Here is a 24,115-nt window from a genome sequence, read left to right on the forward strand (position 1 = left end):
TATTCAGAGAAATATCCCCAAGTTATTGCGACCTGCGGGGGTCACTGCAGGAACATCCTCACAATGGGATCAATAGAACCTATATACATTACAGACTACATGATTCAGGACTAGATAACCAGCTTGAAACCCTTCTGGAAACTCATAGGAACATAATAATCGCACCTATTTTGACGGTATAGTTTTCAAATTAATTTCTTCCGATTCCTTTGGCAACCCTCCAATTATCTTCACTACAGGTTCATCTTAATATTTCTCCAGCCTACAATGGTTTGTATATGTCTAAAGCTCCCCTGAGGAAGCCAATATGACAAAAAGCGTCGGTTTGTCCATAGGATTCACCAGGTTTCACCTTGCTTTTCTCTCTCATTACGATGTAGTATCTGTATATATTTAACAAGAAATCAACCTAAACTCCCGCCTCCTTGCATGCTTCTAATGCAAGAAAGAAAGGGATATTTCTCAGAATATTGCTACATTGTTACTTATTTTTTACCTATTATTTTGTTTTCACTGTAACATATCCTGAATGCAAACAGCAAAAAAGACCCCTCTGTTTTGTTCTTTTCTATCTCTTTGAGTGTTATTAAATTATAGGGGATAGCTGCAACATCATTTCCAGATTTAATCCATACCATACAGTACACTCCTCCATACCATACACTACACTCAATATTATATGCATTAGCGTGACTGACATAGTTTGTGTGTATTCATTATACTGCTTTTATGTAGGCCATTGTCCAGCAATTAGAGGCCTGTGAGAGCTTAAAGACCTGTAGTTAGAAGTACAAAAATAATGGCCGTTTTTTTATGACACTCACCAGAGAGTGAGGCTGCGTAAGTAAATTTTGTGCAGTGATCGATTTAAAAGCAAACTGAATCAAAAGTTTGGCAGACAGGTAAATTTCTCAAAACTTGGTTACACATTGCCATAGCACATTGAAAATCACCTACTATCAATCTCTAGAAGCAGTACAGCAAAATGTGCAATTAAATGTTTAGAACTTGAATGCGCTAGATTCAAGTGCAAAACACCTATGTCATGGAAGAGTTCACCTGAATCTTCAGAGACTCCTAACATGACCATAGTGCAGGCGGAGGAAGATACAAATGTTTAATGGTGTTTTTTATTCATCTTCGCCACAATAATTATTAATGTGAACTGAGCTATGATAATTGACATAGCAGAAGAAGTAAAACAAAAAAACAAAGTGTGCAGAAAGACAAAGGCATGACCAGAGCTGGGGTCACACACATGAAAACATCCAAAATTAAAACCTAAAAAAAAAAATTGAACATAAGTAGAAAAACACAAATGATACCATTAACAATTGCATTTTAATTCTACAAATATACAAGTATGAAAAATAAATAAGTCAAAGACTCCAAGTCCTTGCTTAAGTCTCATATTTCTGCTTTAAAAAGCAACAGTCTGCTTTGTGGTGGGTTGGGTGCAGTGTGTAAATTGTTCAAATTACGTAAATTGTTCAGTTTTACAACTGCTCGGAACGCATTTATAAAAAAAAGCCAGTCCTGTTCATGTTGCCAGATTCAAAATTTAAGGCTAAAGCCAGGCCCAGCAGCCGATGCTCCCTGGTTGGTAGTGGTCAAGTGAAAGCCTGTGTCCTTTAGATCATCATCTCCCTAGAAAGAGAAAATAAATAGTAAGTAGAGAAAGGGAAAAGCGGATACTGAATTAAGTGAGGATTTTTCATAAAGATGAAGACCGATAAGCTTTGAATATGATGGGCACCTGCTAAATAATGTTTTGGGTACATATTAAACATAGCCCATGAATGCAGTGCTGCCTAATCCTTTTACTGCCACAAGTACTAACAGACAGTAAAAGGATATAAACAAGGTGGTGCAGCAGCCGTAGGATTTTTATATAAGGAGCCAGCTCTGCATAATATAATAATTACAATTACATAATAATTACATTAATAAAAAGCCAAGGATGAACATTAAGATATCCATCAATGACTATACTCTGTGACCTGTCTGTGAACTTATAGTTAAGTTGTAATGAGAAGGCCGAACACTATTGTAACAAGGGAATAAAGCTGCAAGAAATTTTTACTTGCAGATCCTAATTATATTTTTTTTTCCTGGAGAAAATGAATGTCTGGATTAAACATCTGGATTTGATTGCCCAAGGGTCCAAATTTCTAGTGTGCACACGTATGCTTACATTATAGCAGGAAAAAGGCTTCATTTTATTATGACTAACAAAAGTAGAGTTATTTGTTCAAAATAAATGAATGAGGCCCACCAAACATTTGTATTTATACTTATTACTATTTTATTCTCCTTAGAAAGTCAGATAACCAAAAAAAAAAAAAACACATTTTGCTTGCTTACCACAGACTGCAGAAGACTAAGTGGTCCTCCAGCTTTGCCCCCTTTTTCCCCCCAATATTATTATATCACTTATAATGAACATGAAAAGGTTTTTTTTTACTTCTGACCTAATATGTAGCCTAGAAGTTCAAAACAAGAAGGAATGTTACTTGATGTCTAAGTTTCGGAGTACTAACCTAGGTCCTTTTTTTCTATCTAATGCAGCTTCATTATGGTCCTAGAAAACCTGCAACACTTATGGGAAAAATATGCAGTTGGAGTCCCTATGTTCTGTTTCTGCATGCACTGCGCTGATACAGCACAAAGGGGTAGCTAGGCAGAGGGCAAATGGCTTATGACACACAAAGGGGAGGAATCTTTGCATTACATCTGTATCTTATAGTAAGGGGATTGTGTAAAGTATTGGTAAAATATTATTAATGTTTTTTTCAAAATTATAAAACTTTCATCAGTGCAAAGTGCAATTACTACAGGCAAAAGGCATATCAAATGGCCAATTTAACTTCACAATAGTAACTTGAGAAAATGATAGAAACAGATAGATAGAGAGCATAAGCCCCATACTCAAGTTTCATAATGACTCCACGTTTTCATAAAATTAGCTGAACTTACCAATTGACTGTATCCCAGACCACCCTCTGGTGGTCGGGGACTTGTTCCACGTTTCACCCTCTGCTGTTCACTCTTTGCTGGCCATGTTGGGAACATTGAAGGGTCGATTGGCAGGGGGGTTTCTCGGAAATATTCATGCTTTAAACCATCTTCTGCAGTAATTCTCCTAGCTGGGCAGTAAGTCAGGAACCTGTAAGAAACATAAAATATTCAAGTAGAAGAACAGCTCACAAAACCGGCAAACTTCAGTGTGGAAGCCTAAACAAAATATCATTCACAAGCACATAAAAAAAACGTATAGCACTATGGGAAATGCTGGAGAACAACTAAATACAATATTATATATATTTAAAAAAGTGCATAAAAGGCTATTGCCATAGTTTTGACAGAAGTACTTAGAAGAGAAACATGGAGGCTACCATTACTAAGAGCTCCGCCTGAAAACTAAAGTTGTCTAACTAAAGTTGAATTTAGTTGGTCAGCTGAACAACTAGTTAACTAGCATTTCCAAAAGGGGATCAGCAATTACAGGGCAAATATATTCCTTATGACACAATTAGGTTAACTAAACATTTGATTATAGTTAAACATTACAATTTTCTCATACTTGTTCATGAGGTCAAATCCTTGGTCAGAGAGGAGAGCTCCAAATCTTTTTCGTAAGTTGTTGTAGGGGTAATCTGTAAATGTCATTTTCTTGACTGCAGGCAGTTCATTGTAACCTGGCCAGATCTTCTCACTTGGAGTTCCCAAATCCTAAAGCAAAAGAGAGTAGTTGCAATTTATCAGTTCACACTGGAAGACAAGGCATATGAATGCACAATGCAACTAGACCATGATGGTAAAGCAATACCCACTTAACTAAATGTAATTCCTGGATGACTATCACATTAAAAGTTAAAAAAAAACAGGTCCCTAAAAAAATGATAATTAACTTTTTTTTATTAATTATTAAAGATTTTGCTTTTTTGCTTTTGCAACATACAATTATTTCATTTAACATTAAAACCTAAACATTTAACATTAAAAACTAAATGAATCTAACATTATTCAAATTTGGAAAAATAATATATATATATATATATATATATATTTTTTATTTAACATTTTTATATAAATATATATATATATATATATATATATATATATATATATATATATATATAAAATTACTTCTATTGAAATTAATACCAGTAACCAAGATTCAGTTTAAACCTCATACCTTAAATATTTTATTGATCTGGTCAATCTCAGATTTTCCCGGGAAGAGAGGTTTTTGGGTTAGCAGCTCTCCAAAAATACATCCCACTGACCACATGTCTATGGCTGTAGAGTATTCCTGCGGAATTAGAAATTGATATTAAAACAGTGAAGTTGAAGTGTATAATATTTTTATTTTTTTAAAAAATTTTTAAAATCCTAATATTTTAGGAAATATAACTCTAGGAAGAGGGGCACTGAGAGGGCAGACTATTTTTCTATTTTTTTACTGCAGTGAAATATCTAATGGATTAGTCACATTTAACCCCTTTATCACTAGAGGTTATTCCTTCTAGATTCCCAGCAACACCTCAACACAAGTTCCTTGTAGCGGAGCTCTCTGCATTAAAAGCAATGCCTCACTCCCCTAAACTCTAACCCTCACTAACCTCACACCATTATTCATTTTTCTAATGTAATCTTATTTTTACATACTTTTCTTTTACAGGAATTTTCTATAGTAAATATATACCCATCTAGGATAGCACGATTTCAGTGACAGAATCAGCAGTTTTGGTTTTTTTTTGATCACACAAAGGCTAGTTATCAAAGGCTCCAAATTAAAATCAAACCACTATGTAAATAGACCTCTCTATACTAGCCATATATTAGGGCTATAATATAATAAAGGCAAGGATGAACAATAAGGTGTAAAGCCTTATTATTAAGCTCATGAGAAGGAACTTAATATGGTCAGTAAAACCTAAAAGTTTAACATGTAAAACAAATACAAAGAGGCATGTTGTGTAGTAAATTGTCAATAACTTGTCAAAAATGTTCTTGCCTTAGCTCCAAGTAAAAGCTCTGGGGCTCGATACCACAGGGTCACTACGATCGGGGTGTAGGGTTTAAGTGGAGAACCATACTCCCGGGCCAACCCAAAGTCGCCAACCTGTAAAAACATCCATTATTCATAATTTTCACTGGATTTCTACATATATATATATATATATATATATATATATATATATATATATATATGTAAGTTGATAATATGAACCCCCTGCCCCAGTAATATCTATTATTTAGCACTGTATAAAATGTCAAAAAAGCAATCTAGTAAAAGATCATGGTATGTGTATAGGAGCCTTTACTAACTATGTATTTACCTTTAATATACCGGCATGACTAAGCAGTAAATTGGAGGTCTTCAGATCCCTGTGAAGAATCCAGTTATCATGTAGATGGCGGACTCCCCGTAATAGCTGGATCATAAGAGTTTTAACTTCACCTGTTGAGAGAATAAAAGAATAAGAACTGGTTCTTTTTACAGTTCATTGTATGCTTGGTGTGCAAGCTAAACACGCAAATGGTTAAAAACTTTTTTTACCTGAATTAATCAGCAACAGATGTCAGAGAAAAAAATAATGTAAATCTAACTTACAATGAACTGTAAAAAAACAAAAAAAACAAAAAAAACAAAAAAAAAAAACTGGATGTAAGTACTATTTTTCAGTTCTGAGATTTATCCATGTCCAAAACCTCCAAGGGATGGTCTTGAAGTGACTCCAGTGCCAACATACTGACCCCTGAAGTTTGAGTTGGAGAAAAAAAAAGCCAAACTAGTTCCATAACAATTCTCAAGAATGACTGGCAGACGTGATATTCATTTCATGTACAAATTTACAACCTGTGCTGTAATACCTTAAACAGTTACAGCAGACTGAACAATCTCCTTTAAATTTACCATCAACAATATATTGCACTGGTCAGGATAAAAAATCTATCCAAAGGGTCATTATCATGAAAGAATATTGGAGGCTGTCATTTGTGAACTCTGCAAATTGCAATGCTCCCCTAGTTTCCGATCTAGGACAAGTATAGTGATAAGTATCTATAAAACATGTTAATGGCATGCTTGTTCTGGAACAATGACTGAAAATCTGAAGTCAAATTCTTTTAAAAGGAGGCTTGTCGTTGCAGCCCACAACTTTTTTCATGAAATAGTTCTATTTATTTATATCCATAAGGATCACATAATACAATACATTACAATACATGATAAAGTGGCCAAGGGTTGGAGCAATTTGGTAATGTTCAGGTCAAGCGTCTATAAGGTGTGTATTTCAGATGTCTTTTTTGCAAATAAATGTATTTAAATTTTCTTCCCAAAAGCATGACTAATTATATAATTTATTTTGTCTTAGACCCATATCTCCGATATTCACACCTTCTCGTGGACTTGATGTCCGTGAATAGACAGGAACTGTGAATATCGGGGGAAAGGGACATCACATTAAAGGTATGAAGTTAAAATGCTTCAGAGGAGTGCATGCAAATACATTTACCTCCTCCTGTGTCATTGTTTGTATTGGTCTGTCATTTGCTAACCTTATTTAATAAATACAGCTCTGCCTAATATGTTGGTCCCAAATAAATCGTGTTTTTTAATAAAAAAAAAGTGAAAACCTCCTAACCTACTGTTACTGACAACACTGAATTTACCTGGTAGAAAAGGCTGTTTCATGGTCTCCATGAGGCTCTTCAAGTCATGTTCCACATAGTTCATTACGATATAGATTTTGTCCATGTTACTTCCCACAACAATTTCCTGAGAGGATACGGAAAGAGAAGTATGAGTACCAACACAACAAGGTAGTAGACTCAGACTGTGAAAAGTAGGAAATCACTTGTACTTACACATACCCATAGTGCAAGTATGGCTAGCTTCATGTGCATGTATAAGTAACAGAAGTTTAAAAATAATATACTGGAGGATACTTAAAAAATTTAAAAAAAACAAAAAAAAAACACACTACATATACACAATATCTATATATTTAGGCCCCTAAATATCACTGACGTTGCAAACACACAATCTTTTCAACAGGGAATGCAACTCATACACAAAAGAAACGTGTGACCAAATGATCACCAGAATACATATATAGGCAGAACACTGCATTAATTCTCTATTTTGTAATATGTTGTTGGTCAGATTTCAGCATTACAATAGTAAAGGAAATACAAAAAAGCCAAATACTAGACATGAGGAAAGTAAAGTCAAACTGTACCTAGCACCCTCTAATGGTCACATTCATACTGCAGTGATGCTCCAATGCTTACCCTAACCCGAACAATGTTCTCATGCTGGGCTTTCAATATAGTGTTGATTTCACGAAGTGAAGTTATAGGGAACCCTTCTTTCTCTTTTTCCATTTTCAGTCGCTTGAGAGCCACAATTTCATCTACAAAGAGAGGAGGAACATTGATCAATGCTGTAATTTGTATCAATTGGCATGTGCATCTGATATGCAGCTGAACTCTTACTGTCCTGCATTTCCCCGGGTTCATGCATTTCCAAAAATTATCAATGTATGCTTTAAGGTTGCAAATTGTGGTGTGCCAGTGTTTGATAATAAAGACCCGAAAGCAAATACAAACATACATGTCACATTACAAATATCTTTCAGGTAAAACCTACCTGTTTTCTTGTCCTTTGCTCTGTACACAACACCATATGTTCCCTCCTCGATCCGATTCAAGCAATGGAACTCCTCAACACTGCGGCAGCCCTGCCAATTAGAGGAAGGTGGAGGTAGTTACATCACCACACATCAATAGTATGAGCAACACAAGTCTTTATTCCATTCAGGGCTATTGTGCCAGATACCTGTAGAGCTGGAAGGTATTTGGGAAGCTCTTGCTTCAGTTCCACAGGAGACATAACTGGAGAGTCAGGAACATATTCACCATCTGTCTGAGCATTGGAATGGGGACTCACATCCCTGATATCTTCCTCCTCCTCCTCTTCCTCCTCTTCCTCCTCACTCCCGGCAGAATCATGGTCAAACCTGGATTCTGCAACTGCAGATGACAATAACAATTTATACAAAATGACCAGCAGTAACCAACTCAAACTAAAAGAACAAAATCTTAAAACTACGAAGAAAAGCCAAAAGTTACTTACTGTTAGGTCCATAAATATTTGGACAGAGACAACATTTTTCTAATTTTGGTTCTGTTCAATACCACAGTGAATTTTAAATGAAACAACTCAGATGCAGTTGAACTGCAGACTTTCAGCTTTAATTCAGTGGGTTGAACAAAAAGATTGCATTAAAATGTGAGGAACTAAAGCCTTTTTTACACAATCACTTCATTTCAGGGGCTCAAAAGTAATTGGACAATTGACTCAAAGGCTATTTCATGGGCTGGTGTGGGCAATTCCTTTGTTATGTCATTATAAATTAAGCAGATAAAAGGCCTGGTGTTGATGTGCATGGGGGGGGGGGTGTGTATGTAGAAGATTTTGCTGTGAACAGACAACAAGTGGTCAAAGGAGCTCTCCATGCAGGTGAAACAGACCATACTTAAGCTGCAAAAACAGAATAAACGCATCCGAGAAATTGCTACAATATTAGGAATGGCAAAATCTACAGTTTGGTACATCATGAGAAAGAAACAAAGCACTGGTGAACTCAGCAACGCTAAAAGACCTGGACGTCAACGGAAGACAACAGTGGTTGGATGATGGCAGAATCATTTCCATGGTGAAGAGAAACCCCTTCACAACAGCCAACCAAGTGAACAACACTCTCCAGGAAGTAGGCGTATCGATATCCAAGTCTACCATAAAGAGAAGACTGCATGAAAGTAAATACAGAGGGAGCAAGGTGCAAGCCACTCATAAGCCTCAAGAATAGAAAGGCTAGATTGGACTTTGCTCAAAAACATCTAAAAAAAGCCAGCACAGTTCTGGAAAAACATTCTTTGGACAGATGAAACCAAGATCAACCTTTACCAGAATGATGGCAAGAAAAACGTATGGGGAAGGCGTGGAACAGCTCATGATCTAAAGCATAGCACGTCATCTGTAAAATATGGCGGAGGCAGTGTGATGGCTTGGGCGTGCATGGCTGCCATGGCACTGGGACACTAGTGTTTATCCATGATGTGACACAGGACAGAAGCAGCCGAATGAATTCTGAGGTGTTCAGAGACATACTGTCTGCTCAGATCCAGCTAAATGCAGTCACATTGATTGGGAGGTGTTTCATATTACAGATGGAGAATGACCCAAAACATACAGCCAAAGCAACCCAGGAGTTTCTTAAAGCAAAGAAGTGGAATATTCTTGAATGGCCAAGTCAGTCACCTGATCTGAACCCAAATGAGCATGCATTTCACTTGTTGAAGACTAAACTTTGCACAGAAAGGCCCACAAACAAACAGCAACTGAAAGCCGCTGTAAAGTAAAGTAAAGTAAAGGCCTGGCAGAGCATTATAAAAGGAGGAAACCCAGCATCTGGTGATGTCCATGAGTTCAAGATTACAGGCTGTCATTGCCAGCAAAGGGTTTTCAATCAAGTATTAGAAATGAACATTTTATTTTCAGCTTTTTAATTTGTCCAATTACTTTTGAGCCCCTAAAATGAAGTGAAAAAATAATTGTGGTAATGTACAGAACCAAAATTGGAAAAAAGTTGTCTCTGTATATTTTTATGGTCCTAAATAAAATATAGACCTAACTGTAGATATCTGAACTTTTGTTCCCGTGTTGCTGCTTCTCCACAAAACGTGGCAGTGGAGCAAATCTAAACTGGTAGGAAGTCGAGTTTTCTGGAAGCTATGGCTACTTTGCTTATGCTACCCTTGCATAAAGTGTACATAGTGACAAGCTGCACCACTTCATGTTTCTTTTATTTCAGAGTGCGGGGGAAGTGCAAGGTATGGACATTATGCCTACAATCATGATTTGACTGGTCATTCAATTTGTAACATGGTACAATCATAAAAAAAAACTCAATTTTAATTTGCTTATAATTATTTACCATTTTAGTGTAATATACTCCTAAGTGACCTTATAAACACAAAAAGCATTGTCATCCCATTCCCACACCCCTCTTACCCTAAATCCTCCTTTTCACTTTCCTTACCCCCTTTTCCAACTCCTCCTTTTCCCTTTTTATTATTTTACTTCTATTTTTTTTTACTCCTTTTATTTTTTTACTTTCATGACGTTATAGCATCTACACACATAAAAATGAAAGTCTATGACTTGTGTTATCTATATGATGACAACCATTTTTCATTACAACAGATTGCTTTATTTTTTGATTTAGTATACAGGCTATTTGTGCCAACCTCCTGGCGGCCAATAGGTCACCAGAAATGTCAAGAAAAAGTCAAAAACAGGGGAGTAGTGATAGACTTTTTACTCAACTTATGACAGACTCATCTGAAGGAAAATTAGTCACGTATACCAAGCCTCCATTAACATGATTGTTAGAAAACATTTTCTCTTACCATGAGGCACATGATTTCCATTTTCTCTCTCATCATCATCACTCATCTCCTCTTCACTGACTTCTTCTGCAAAGAAATACACCAAAAAACATGCTTTAGGTGTTTTTACCTTAGACCTAAATAGGACCTTGGCTTAGAGCAATACATAGGTTTGCACTGGCGAGTGCTGCACTATCATAGTGTAGGCTGTTGGTGTACCAACAATCACAATTTCTGATGGCAGTCCTTACTAACAACAAATGGAGATTGTATACATGCTTTTTCCATTAGCAGTCCCAGCATCCACCTGGGTCTCTCCCTGTGCCACTCAGCTCATTTGACAACAAACAGAGCACAGGGAGTAACCCAGACAGATGGTGAGGACAGAGATGTAATGAAAAGTACATGAGCAATGGAAACACAGTTTATAGCCTCAATTTGTTTTTTTGTTTTTTTTAGTGAGCAGTGTGTGACTGTGACCACATTCAGCAAAAGATGAAGGAGCCTAAGGTGGAGTACATTTAGTAAACATAAAATTTCTAGCAAGACAGTGAAGATGAAGACCACAAAATAAACACGCCACGCTCCACCTATTCTCATTGAAGAAAGCAGCATGACACAATCACTCTGACATAAATATGTTTCTACATGATTGCCAAAGGTCACTAGACATTACCTGCACTATGCTCGGAAGCTGCTTCTGAGTTACTTGCAGTTTCCTCCTCTTCTTCCTCCTCTTCCTCTTCTTCTTCTTCCTCTTCTTCCACTTCCTCCTCCTCCTCTTCTCCTTCTTCTGACTCCTCAGAGCTGGTTTCTTCTTCTTCTTCAGACCCTGAACCTGAGCCTCCTGAAAATAAAGGGCATTTTAATTATGAGGACTGCATGTACAGGGCCACTTTAAATTAAGAGTTCATCAAAAATAAGCATCAGTACAAAGACATGAGTGTGGAGTATATAGGAGCACAACTATTCTTAGCAACCTTTCTTTCCTGCTGTAAACCGATCATATCACAAAATGGCGTTGGTATATATAACGTGATCCAGTAGTTCAGACATTTTGGCTCCCCCCTTTATTATTCACTTTTCTAGACAGACCATGATCTCACTTTTTTTCTTTATGTCTAGGTTCCATTGCATTGATGCCACTGATAAGTCCGGTATCAGCTGAAATAGCTTTGTAACATATTAGTTTTTTTTTTGTGATTAATCTAATGCAGCAATTTGGGGTTTTCACTATAAATATCAGACACATTGGACCTCATGTTTCACATTTCTTCCTTTCATAAACTAAACCACAGTGTAACAATAGCTGCTGGAGTCTGATAGATCATTACAACAATGAAATCCTTTAACCGCATTGGCGGTATTCCCGAGTTTGGCTCAGGCGGAATTTTATATAACAAAAGCAATTTTTTTACCTGCTCCCCTCGATCCAGTGGCGTGCTCAGAAATCCCCGGCCGGCTTCTGCATCACATCCTGGGTGTGATGTGTAAAGCATCAGTACGCCAGGGAGGCATGGCTTAGCGGGAAATTTAAAAGCAGATTACATTGTAATCTGCTTTTAAAACATTGATCACAGTGGTAAAGTTAATAAAAAAAAAATCCAAATAAATAATAAATCCAAAAGTTTATTTTAGACAAATTTAATTTTTTTTTTTTTTTTTTTTAATAAAGTTTATTTTATTTAAAACTTCATTTATAAAATTATTTATAAATATTATATTATAATTTATTGTGTTTCAAACTTTATCATATCTGGGAGTTATTCCTAAGAATTACAGGCCTAAAATATTAAACAACAAATTTCCACGCAAAACAATGTACCGCTTTTGACATAAGAAATAGGACATAATTAGACATGCGGGTTAAAATAAATACCAGATAAATTTCAGCCCTGCTCAGCAACATGTACAAGAAGCTTGATGAATTGAGTTACACTGGAAATTATAACACCTTAACTCATGACCACTGTAAGTACAGTGGAATTTTGGCTCAGTTACGGTATTAGAGTCTAAATCAAAGCCTAGACTGTGTTTTTTTGCTAGTTTTCCCTAACTTCAAAACTTGAATACCACCACCTAATTAAGGCAAATTTCAGGTAAGACAAACGCATTATCTAAAACTAAATCAAACTTGTAGCTATGAATGAATACCAATAGTTTCCCTTTAAAATGTGCAGAGAAAACTTGAACAAAAAGCACATTCAAGATTTGGTTTGATGCTTTTAGCATACAATCCTAGAGTTATGCTATTCATGGAACCTCAGGGCCTACAGCACCACATGTATCTAAGTTCCTGTGCAAAGATTCCATGCCCATTCCCACGAAGTTTCTTTTGCCAAAACTGGTGCACAAGCTGCCAGACTTCAAAATCCAGTATATGAAAGGAAAGCTTAGAAGATATCTAGCAAAATTAGTCAATGTCTTAAGTGGATAAATTAGGAGCTTTTATACCTGTAGAAGATTCGCCAGAACTAGTCTTCCTCTCACTGTCACTAATGTCTTGCAAGTCTGAAAGAAGATCCCTCACATCTGGTCTTTCCTCTTTCACTGAGGGAAGAAAAAGTGAAATTTTAGTTATAAGCAAAGTAACAGAAAATCAACTAACCAACAGGCACCTGTAGAGATACCAAAGTAAACAAACACAGTTTTTTTTCTCTTTTACAAAGAGTGCTAAGATAATGTACTTCAAATTGTAATTGATGGGATGGGGTATCTTTCAAAGCTGATTTAAGTACATAGAGTAACTTTATATTCATCATGTCATAGACAGAAGTACATATTCACTGAAAACCATTGTACGGATTGTGCATGAGTGTAAAGGAAGTTTCATGAAAACACAGGTTTAATGGAGGTATATATATATATATATATATATATATATTACTAGAATTTCCCCAGCCTGGCCAAAGTTCAACTCAGTTTCCTCTTTGGCTACTGCCTGACTCCAATCACTGCACCTTTGGAAACTAAAAAACAGTATGTGGGATAAAATAAAGCTTTTGACAAAAAAAGAGACATTAGCTTCCGACTAATTCTGAAGATGTGGCAAATAAAACATATTTCATTTTGTTATCCCTGAAGGAAGAATATAGGTTGTTACATAAACCTAATAGCAATTCGTTATGCTCTAATACAACAAACCTTCATATAAAAATGTCCTGGCCATGAAAAAAATAAAAATAATTCTAAACACACTGGAACTTCACATTAAGGTTTCAATATCAGAAAAAGGTTTAAAGTACATTCTTAGAAGGTAAAGCATCCTTTGTGTGTGAAATTCCCCCACCTACTAGATTGTAAGCTCTTCGGGGCAGGGTCCTCTCCTCCTGTATCACTGTCTGTATTAGTCTGTCATTTGCAATCCCTATTTAATGTACAGCGCTGCGTAATATGTTGGTGCTATATAAATCCTGTTTAATAATAATAATAATAAAGGACATTTACCTTGCTTTCTTCCATCTACTTCAAGTTTTTCACGTGCCTGCCTCATGGGGCTGCGACTGCGGTAGTTGCCTTTTGATTTGTCTCCATGCTCCTCTCTGGCAGTTCTATGATGAGCTGCTGCTGTAGAATGAAGAGCCATCAGAAAATAAGTATATATTTAAAGCACTAAAGTACAGTCAAGAAGATCAATCAAAATTGTTCTGTGTTTTGTAGACTCAGTCTACCTAATTACATAGTTCCATGATACACTACCACTTCTTTCCAGCAGGTTAAGGTAGAGATGTCCTGTAAAAGCTGCCAAAAAATAATAGGCAGCTTAGCATTTGTTTTTTTTGATCAGCCAGTTGATCTCTTGGCAATTTAGTACCCACCAACCAATCTGATCAAAATAAATTGAATGTTCAGCAGCCTTAAAATACAGCAAACTTGTGTTTCATATTTTGCTATTCCAATCGTTTTTCCTGTTTAGAAAGTGATCAGAATTCCATACACACGACTTGACTTGCAATCTTTTTATCAATATATAACAGCATGTTCAATTGCTTAACATCTTATTGAAAACCAAAATATTGGTTGGATATTATCAGTTAGCTGTCAGATTCAGTTCAGATCTGGTATTAGATCCTTGATGATTACTGGCCAGGATACTAGGCCAAAGGCCCTGGCAACCAAGTGAAAGAGAACCTATAAAATAGCCTCTGATTTCTCTGACTACGTAGCACCCCCCCTCACTTTCTTTGACTTTTTAAGTTGGCATTCATATTGCTGAATAATGCTTTTCCCTGTTTTGCCCCAGTTAGGGGAAAAAGTAGAAAACCGTGTGCCTTTAGTAAAAAAAAAAGTGTTCTTGGCATTGTCAATATACATCTTGCAGCTGTCTGCAAAGGTAATGTCCATACAGGACAATAGGGAAAACATGCTGGTAGCACCTTGCTCATAAAGCCAGCAGTGCTATAAAATGAAAGCTGAACTCCAGGCAAACAGATGAATACACCAGTTGAACTACAGATTTATGTACACTGTTTTCACCTCCTAAAGGATTAGATGCCTCAACATTCTGTCTTGTGACGCAGGTATGCTGCCTTAAACTATCACCAAATTATAGATCTTTCACAGACTATACTACATCTTAGCAATACAGACAGGTCAAGAACGCCACAGCTATTAAGTTGTTGAAGAAGATGAAGAAGGAGAACACCATCCACAAAAATTTTTCCCTATAAATAACAGGATCCCCCTCTCCCCCATCTTAGTCTCGCTGTCCAAGGGTATTGATATTGAAGGAGAGCATAATCAGACACATTGACATACTTTGCAATGCATATCTAAAACATGTTTTGTTTTTTTTAACGCACAGACTTGTGAAAGGAAATGAAGGCTCACTGCTCTACATCAGTGGTCCCCAACCCCTGGGCTGTGCATCTCCTATCTTTTCTATGAGATCGAGCTTCAGTGTGAGCTCCCACAGAGTGAGCGTGTTCTATAGACCTCGGAGCTGTGCTGCTCCCTGCCCACCTTGTACTGTTAGATGATCCCCCCTCGTACAGCAGCATGAGAACTGTGTCTGTCCATGCAGTTGTCATTAGCCCCATGTATAAACCTTCATATCTCCTATACTAACTGTTGTAGAAACTTGAAAATTTAAGGGTACACAGGAGACCCTTAGAACTTATACTAAACCTAATAAACCTACTAAACCCCTAAACATAAGTTGCCAGATACAGGGTCCCAAACAATAAATCCTAATAAGAATCAGGGATCTTTTCTCATTAAAGTGGACCTAAAGTAAAAATTAAAAAGATGACACCTTGCACAGATCAGTAATGTATGCCGCTGTAATTGTAAAAAAAAAAAAAAATTCTGGACACTTACCTTTTCTGAAGCCCAATTTCTCTTTACCAGTAGAGAAAAGGGAAATGTAAGACAAGTGGGGATTTTTGTGGCTATTGCTTTAGGCCTGCTATTGCTGCATTGTGGAACTTTGGAAGCATTCAAAAGGGTGTAAACAAGCCTTTATACAAAAAAAATCCCAGCCCCTTTTAGCCAGGCGCACCACCCAGCACTTTTCAGTAACCACCTGGCTGATTTTGGGTGGTTACTAAAGAGTTGGGTCACAATAAAGGGGCCACCACCTGCCTACTATTTCTTACCACCTGGCTTTTTTTTTTTAATTTCCTATCATAAAACAATTTTATATAAAAAATAAAGTTCTGCATTTTAAATTCTTTTACAATGTATTGTTCAAGAAGCAGAACTGGATCGATGTGAAAATACTTTGCAAAGGCTCAGCCTTCAAACCAAATGGTGTTTAATTTATTTGCCTGGAGGCGCTCTTGTATATAGGTACAATACATTGCAGGAGTGGTTTAAAGTTATTATTGTATAAAATATTTTTAGAAAGCCAGAACTTACTTTGAGCGTTAAACTCTACAGTTATTCTTGAATCTGTATAGTGTACATCGTACTGCATTTTTTCAGCCTCTTGCAAGAGCCCTGGCTTCCTGCGCTGAGGAAGCGCAGATCCTTCAGGCCCTGGAAGGCATTTGTACAGATTGATATAACTAAACTGACAGATGCAAGACTAGGAAGTTACATGCTATAAAGAATGTAGAAAAGGAGTTTACCTTGCAACAAACCAAGCTGTATACAAGCCATAAAAACTCTCCTTTGGATGAAGAATAACAAGTCTGAGCTTACTTAAATATTTTATATTGCAACTAGTAAACATTTACTACAGTTTTAGGGTTTAGAGGTTGTCTCCTTCAATTCCACCACCTAAAATGCTAGTTGTCAAGTTAAAATATGTAATGAGTAAGAATAAAAGCTGTAACTTGCATGTGTCCAGTCACACTGCCAATCTATGGGAAAAAGCGTCAGAGCATAGTAAAGCCTATGTGGCCTATGGCCACACTGATGCTTATATCATCCGAATGAAATTTGTTTACACAGTTTCTATTGGTTCATATAGTAGGTAAAGTTTGAGTTTTAGTTCACTTAGAGGAAAATGTCCCCTCTTTCAACATAACATATATTGCTTGGTCCTGAGGCAGAGCACTGCATAGGAGCATTTGAGAGGTGAGTATATTATGGTTGGAGGGTAGCTTTACATAGACATAGTCATTATGCACTAAATAGGCAAGAGGACAATGCCTCTCATATTAAGCAAGGGTTTAATTTTGTGGACACAAGTACCTTCTCTTCTTGCCTCTCGCTCTTTGCGTCTCTCTTCTTCTCTTCTCTCTCTTTCCTTTGCCTCTCTCTGCTCCTTCTGCTGTTCTCTCTTCTTCCGCTCACGCACTCTGTTACGTTCAAGTTGTTCCAATCGATCCCTGCAAATTAAAGACCAACTTAAAAAAAAAAAAAACGTGACATTCAAAATTAGACAAAAAGAAAAAAAAATGCACTACAATGACTGGTGCCAGAATACACCCTATGCAGAATAAGCAAAATATACTTGGACTAAACAGAGGAGACTCTTGTATGTAATTAGGTTGAACTAAGATGTTTTAACAGATAAATGATTTACAGTAATTGAAATAATTAAATAAGTTTCCAAGCTGAAAATAAGTTCTCCATTTCAATTACTTGCAGTGAAAATAATAAATACAAATAAGCTAAAATATATTTGTACATTTCATAAAAATTGCTAAAAAAATCTTATGTGTATGTAGTACAGAGATATACTGTCTATATTTTTTTAACCCTTTAATACAGTGGTCGCCAACCTTTTCGCACCACTAAATTTACTGGCTCCGGACCGTGCATGCGCCAGGAGCCAGGTATGACTCAAAGGGGAAGCAACTTCCTCTTTAGTGACGTCATGATGCCAGAACATGCCCACTCTCCCATCGCAGGTCTTGGTCTGCAATGGGAGAGTGGGCTGGTTGTGTCCAAAGACACAACCTGCCCACCTACCTGAGCCTGCGATGTCTTCGGGAGACATGGTCCTCAGCTCTGGCCACTGCGTCCCCCCAGCGGGGTCCTTCTCCTGACCTCGCTCGGGGGTGCATTGGCCAGAGCCGCGGACCACTAAAATTTTCTCTCGGATAACTGGTTGGCGACCGCTGATCTGGTACTCTTTTATATAATCTGTCATGCCCCACCTAAAGTCACCTTTACCTTTCTCTTCTGGAATGCTCTCTGGCCAGTTCCCTCCTTTTCTGTCTCTCCCGTTCGCGACGTACTTTATCTTGCTCCTCTCTGTGTCTTTTCCTTCTCTCATGCTCCCTGTCCTTCTCTTTCACTCGAGTGTATTTAACTGTCCAATGACAAATGACAATTAACCTTTTTAAAATGCCAGTTACATTAAAGCACAATATATATTTGTTACGTTTTGTTCAAGTGTCCCTACTTGGGACATTTTCTCCTTTTCTGTAATGTCACTAGGTGAGTGAGAAGAAAAAAAATGCTAACAGGGGCTCACATATAAAATGCTTTAGATACATTGGAAATTTTTAGAAAGTGGGGGGGTCTTTCTATTCTTCCTGTCAATAATCTCCCCCCTATCATAAACTTAACCTGTCATAAAAATACCAATAATTCTTTAAAGAAAAACAACTTTTAATTTTGACAAATTAAAGACACCAAAAGTGTATGTTTTAGAGTTGGAAATAAGAACAAAAATCAAGGTTGAATTGCAGCTTGTTTCCTCACTGGGTAGATGCAACTTCTAAAGTTTGTTTAGCTGACTGCAGTTTTATGCACAGAAAGTTCTGGGACGTGCAAAATAATTGTCACCGCAAAAAGAGCCAAGAGGCAATCTTGCAATAAAACCATGACCCTTTTTTACTCTATCAAAAAATAAAGCAAAAAAAGGTTTTGACTATAGACACACTTTAAAGTGGAACTAAACTAGTAATTCTCATCTATCCCTGTTCCATCGCAGGGTATGACCATCTTTCTTTTACCTTTCTTCCGGAACATGGTCTTTGACCATCCTGATTGGTTAAACCAGTATGATGCAGGAGTTCATTTATTCCCAAGTCATGCAAGCGAGTCCAAGATTAACACAATTTTGACAGCTGGGTGGCGATTAGTCAGGTATTTCTGTAATAACCACCTTGCCTGAATAAATATTTTTTTCTTTTAGTTCCACACATTCAAGTACATTTAACCCCACTACAGTACAGAAAATCAAAAAGTTATTAAACTAAAATGTACCTCCAGCACCTTCAGCAGAGTGACTGCGATGTCGGCGCTTCCTCTTCTCGTCCTTTCTGTGGTGAGATTTTTCCTTCCGAGAAATTTGTTGTGGGGGTTTAATAGCAAGTGAATCATCCTCCTCACCTCTGAAAGAATATATTGAACATATTACACTTACTTATGAAAATTTTGACCAATAATTGCCTACCAACTGGGTCAGGAAACAGAGTTGTAAGTACCTGGAGCTTGGACATACAGCAACAAAAAAGAAAGATGCCAAAGCCAATACAGAGTTCACTTGCTAACGACAAGGATAACCAGCCCTTGAAATAATTACAGACTAAACTCTCAATTTTTGTAGAAGTGGTAAGATACATATATGCTGCACAACATAAAGGTGCCTGTATGGGAACTGAACTACCAACATTTGTAGGGTAGGCACTGGGACCCCTAGAAGCCAGGGCGCTGGCTTAATCTCCCTGGAACCTTTTACTAAGTGATCACTGCAAAAATAAATGCATTAGCCTCAGCTCACAGCCTAGGGGCAAACTGCTTTTCACTTTATGCGGCTAGTATCAAATTTTTGTTTGGTCTAGGGTTCTCATTTAATCAACACAATGTAGAAGACATACCTGTCTTCCATTGAATCTTCTCGTCTGTAAGGTGAATTTCGAATAGTGATTTCCATCTTTTGATCTCTCAGCTCTCCTTCCTCCAAAGAATCTCTTTTGGAATCTCGATCATCAGCCTACAAATGTAGGATAAAAAAACAACCTATGAGAAAGTTTGGATGTAAAAAAAGACCTTTCCTCACACTAAGCTTCAGAAAAATCAAGACTATTGATAGCACATGCCTTGATAAAAAATAGCACCCCTTCTACAGGCCTGCTTTCACTTTCACCTGGAACTGCAGCCCTGTTTTTCACATGCCTAGACAACTGCACTTTAGAAGTACCATTAGCACTTTTGCATTAATGATATAGTAGCCCTCTTGTTACCATAAAAAAAGCAGAAATAAGTATGGAGGCGTCATGTTTATGAAGCAAGGAGGGTGCCCCTCTTTTTCAACAATAAGTGGTCACCAGCAGGTAACCACTTTAAGGTTGAGACATACAACTTGTCTAAAATGCCCTGTGGGCTTTTTACAGTTTGAAACCTGGCCTAGTGGTTTCTTAGGCAGACTCTCATTGCATACACTCTTATTTTGTTTACAAAATGCCCTGTTTCTCTAAGTACGCAGTGTTTATTAATGCAAAGACCCATCCAGCTGTGGGTCACAGCCCACACATCCCCTCACACAATGAGTTTGTAATACAGCCCTCAACTCAGCAGGAAGCTCTGAGGCAGTGTTCAACAGAGAGGGTGGCTGAATTATGGCATGAGATAAATTCTTACCAAGGATGTGGGCTACTGTATCATCCTTATAAACATTATGAATGCTAACTTATTATACTGTAAAAGGAAGCCATGGGTAGAATTTAGCTGGTCTTAAATTTCAGAAGAGATATGGCGGAAAAGGATTTCTACTTAAATGCCAGCTGCAGTTTGAAACAAGCTAAATAATTTGTGGTACATGCCCAGCCCTGATAGGTTGTTGTCATATACTGACATAATTTATTTCTTTTTATGAAGCTGGGCAAAAGGCTTACATTTCTATGTTTAGAATCTGCCTTTTCTTCTTGTTCTTTCCGCCTCTTTTTTTCTTGCAAAATCTCATCCAGTGTTTTTACCTTCCAGTTGTCTTTTTCATCCCCCATTTGGAGTAGATCAGTCTGAAAAACAAATGAATTATGTTAGCTTTTGATCCTCATATATATATTTATTCAATTTAATAGAATAAATCATGAATTGAATTACAGAAAAAACATGCAAGTCAGCAAAGTTAAAAAGGAAGTGGTACACTTCTTACAATCACTTTAGATTGTTTCCAGTGTGCAGGACAGAAGCTTGATGGGGAAAGGGGCGGTTCACATGACTTGCAGAAGAAGACTTTTTGTAATTCTTTTGTAATTCTTTAATGACCAAAACAAACTCTGCAACCGTTACCTTTTGCATATCAAAGCACAGCTTGCTCCAGAAGTTAATAAATGTCTAGACTCCAAAAAGTTTTTTTTTTTTTTTTTTTTACGATTAGCTCACAGTGAGGATTTTAAACAGTAACTGACACAACGCTGCCTAATATGTTGAGACTACTACTACTACTTGTACTTTTCCTTTATCTGGTATCTAGAATACAACAGCAGTGTGCACTGCTAGATTTTTAGCAAGGATTTCAGTAGGGATTGCTACAGTTTTACCAAGAACCAAGCCTTCTCTAACTACAGTCACATGAACCCTTTTTTATTGTTTTTTTTAATATATATATAAAAGTGCTACTCATTCAGCTCCCTCTGACATTTCCTTCTTACAAAATTACTGCCCTGCAAAATCACCTTACGGATTCCCTAATGTTCCCCAACATCACTGCACGCCATCACTGGGACAGGCAGCCAGACGAGTATACATCTTGTACAGTTTTTAGGCTCATAGATAAAAGCTAATCTTATTCTGCACCCAAAAATATATATCTGAGTATAGCTAGGCATTTTATCTTAACCCACTGGCTTCAGGACTATCTAACTTGTGTGTACTTTTGGGCCACTGAAAAAAGAGGGAAATTTGGATTTTTTTTAACACCACAGGTGTTATTATTAGTTAAATTCAGCTTTATAGTACAGAAACTGAGGCAACACTAAAAAAAAACAGCCAGTGCCCTGACCTGCCCTCCACTTCAGGTAATTGGTGGAGCCCCAAGTGTCCTCCCTTATAATGGAGGACTGCTGGTCCTGTAAATATGGGGTACATCGGAGTGCCTGTGACTGACTGAGGGGTGAATGGAAGAGGTTTTGGTGTTTTTTAGTTCAGCTTTGTGTAAACCTAGCCTAGAAGTGAATTGTGCTTAGACCAATCGTTTTTTCTTGTTGTAGATAACATTAGGAAACAGGTAAAAAAAAAAAAAGGTAATGTTTGATATTTGCTTCTTGTGTCCAGTCTGGAGAACCTAGTTTTCTTCTTCCAAAATACACATGAAATTTGTAAAGAATGGTATTAATCTCTCTCCTATATTATTATTCTTAAATAGTATTTATATAGAGCCATCATATTACGCAGCGCTGTACATTAAATAGGGGTCGCAAATAACAGACAGTGACAAAGGAGGAGGAGAGGGCCCTGCCCAGAAGAGCTTACAAACTAGGGGGTGGGGAAAACTTTGACAGTTGTCAGTGGAACAATCAGTACCACTGGTAATTTTCTATTTTTTGGAGACATCTCAAAAGTTTAGATTTTAGTGGGCAGTCACCAGAACATATACAAAGGGATGTGGACCCTCCCAATCCCAAAAAGTCTTTTCCTATGGAGCTCTGTGGAAAGACTCTCTGCACATCAAAGCTAGGGAGGAGCAGCAATGAGTGTCAAAAGGTGCTGTATGAAGGGCGACTACGTTCTAATGAACTTTGTGTTAGGATTTTGCATTGTAGTACAGGTAGTCCCTGGGTTAGGGACTTCTGACATACGGACGACTCCTAGATATGAACAGGTTTTCCTGCTCGCTCTGTGCAGGAGGGAGGCTTAATGAGGGGGGGCAGTTTGTATCACTTGCAGAAGAAATCTTTTGCTAAACACCACTGTGGGTGATCTTAGGGGTGTGAGCTCTTCTGCAGCCTGTTGTAACTCTTTATTAACCAAGACAAACTGTGCAGTTGTTTCTTTTTGCATATCAAAGCACAGCTTGCTCCAGAAGTTAATGGATGTCTAGGCTCCATGGAGATTTTTTTTTTGCTTTGTGATTAACTCACAGTGAGGATATTGTACAGTAACTGACACCACACAGCCTAATATGTTTAGACAAACATCTGTCCTAATTGCATTTATTAAAATAATGTACCTGTTCCGACTTACATACAAATTCAACTCAAGAACAAACCTACAGTTGCTGTCTGGTATGTAACCCGGGGACTACCTGTAATATTAATAAACATTATATAAAAATTTATATAGCACCAACATATTACGCAGCACTGTACATTAAATAGGGGTTGCAAATGACAGATATATACAGTGACACAGGAGGAGGAGAGGACCCTGACCTCAAGAGCTTACAATCTAAGAGGTGGGGGAAGTATGACACAATAGGAGGGGAGATATGGAGCGGTGGGAGGTAGTGAGGGTTTCGGACAGGGAGACAAAACGAGGGAGACAAACGACAGGTAGGCAAGTTTGAAAAACTGGGTAATCCTGACTTAATGGGCAAATATTTGTATTTATTTTGTAAGGATTATCAAGTTGTTTGCTGTCAGAACCCACTTGGGAGATTTCCCTTCACTTCCTATCCTCAAGAAGCAACAGGAAAAAGTTATCATTCCAGAGTGAACAAGGCTTTACTCCAATAGAGATGTCCCTTCTGAAGGATTGTCCTCACCTATAGCTCACAATGTTGGCTTCCCCTCATGTTGTCTATTAGTCTCTGCTCCAGGAAATAAAAACAACATCTACTTCCGGTCTGTGCCAGTCAGAATCCCCCTGGCACAATTTCAGCTATACAAAGCATGTTGTGATATTACGATAGTATTTTGGTTACTAGGGACCGAGCAGCGAATGAAAGGGGCTGACTGAGGACTCCCTTCATGGAGCTCTTCCTCTAACATTCCAATCACGTGGCGATACAAACCCGCCTTCCCCCAGCTATATATATACAGCCAATGTAAAACCCGTTATAAATATAGCGTCTAAAACTCCACTTACCCTCTTATAAAAAAGGCTTCCTACCAGCCCGCCTAGCTCTCTTCACAGCGTACCACTCGCGTACAGCGAAGCCTCCCGGCTCACAATCTGTACGTCACTTCCTGTACGGCGCGCCTTGTAGTCTGTAGTGTTCTTGAAAACAATAAAGTTTATTCTAAGAGTCTGCAGAAGGAGTCTCATCGCAATTTTTATGGTGGGAAATAAAGAAGTTATTGATATGAACTGCGGTAATGGCAGCCTGGTTTCACCCTATACAGACTTGCTATAATAAGATGTTCAA

At 37.5% G+C, this 24,115-nt stretch overlaps 1 protein-coding gene across 12 annotated transcripts; it reads right to left on the reverse strand.

Moving 5' to 3' along the window:
• Positions 1–1,322: 1,322 nt before the first annotated feature.
• LOC140341254 (cyclin-dependent kinase 11B-like) lies at positions 1,323–23,957 on the reverse strand. Of its 12 annotated transcripts, none has more exons than XM_072426830.1 (21): positions 23,836–23,957; positions 20,703–20,825; positions 19,686–19,801; positions 19,081–19,199; positions 18,031–18,169; positions 17,104–17,240; positions 16,324–16,443; positions 13,912–14,031; positions 12,919–13,014; positions 11,141–11,311; positions 10,486–10,551; positions 7,850–8,043; positions 7,661–7,751; positions 7,303–7,424; positions 6,682–6,787; positions 5,346–5,467; positions 5,021–5,128; positions 4,199–4,315; positions 3,584–3,732; positions 2,977–3,166; positions 1,323–1,647 (listed from the first exon to the last, which is right to left on the reverse strand). In XM_072426830.1, exons 2-21 carry the CDS (start codon positions 20,808–20,810, stop codon positions 1,555–1,557), a joined length of 2,484 nt encoding a protein of 827 aa, XP_072282931.1. In that variant the 5' UTR covers positions 20,811–20,825; positions 23,836–23,957; the 3' UTR covers positions 1,323–1,554. The 12 variants fall into 12 exon arrangements, with proteins under 12 accessions (XP_072282931.1, XP_072282928.1, XP_072282932.1 ...); XM_072426827.1 differs by having other exon boundaries at positions 17,104–17,258; XM_072426831.1 differs by having other exon boundaries at positions 17,104–17,210; positions 19,072–19,199.
• Between the last annotated feature and the right edge of the window lie 158 nt (positions 23,958–24,115).

Source organism: Pyxicephalus adspersus, chromosome 11 (genome assembly GCF_032062135.1).
Source record: "Pyxicephalus adspersus chromosome 11, UCB_Pads_2.0, whole genome shotgun sequence".
NCBI lineage: Eukaryota > Metazoa > Chordata > Amphibia > Anura > Pyxicephalidae > Pyxicephalus > Pyxicephalus adspersus.

Bases quoted from the DNA above. Each gene is read 5' to 3' on its own strand.
- LOC140341254 (XM_072426825.1), bottom strand. From the start codon at position 20,810: ATGGGGGATGAAAAAGACAACTGGAAGGTAAAAACACTGGATGAGATT. The intron at 5,129-5,345 runs GTAAATACATAG...ATGTTTTTACAG, and splicing joins GTCATGCCGGTATATTAAAG to GTTGGCGACTTTGGGTTGGC. The intron at 1,648-2,976 runs GTAAGTTCAGCT...TTCTCTTTCTAG, and splicing joins GTCTGGGATACAGTCAATTG to GGAGATGATGATCTAAAGGA.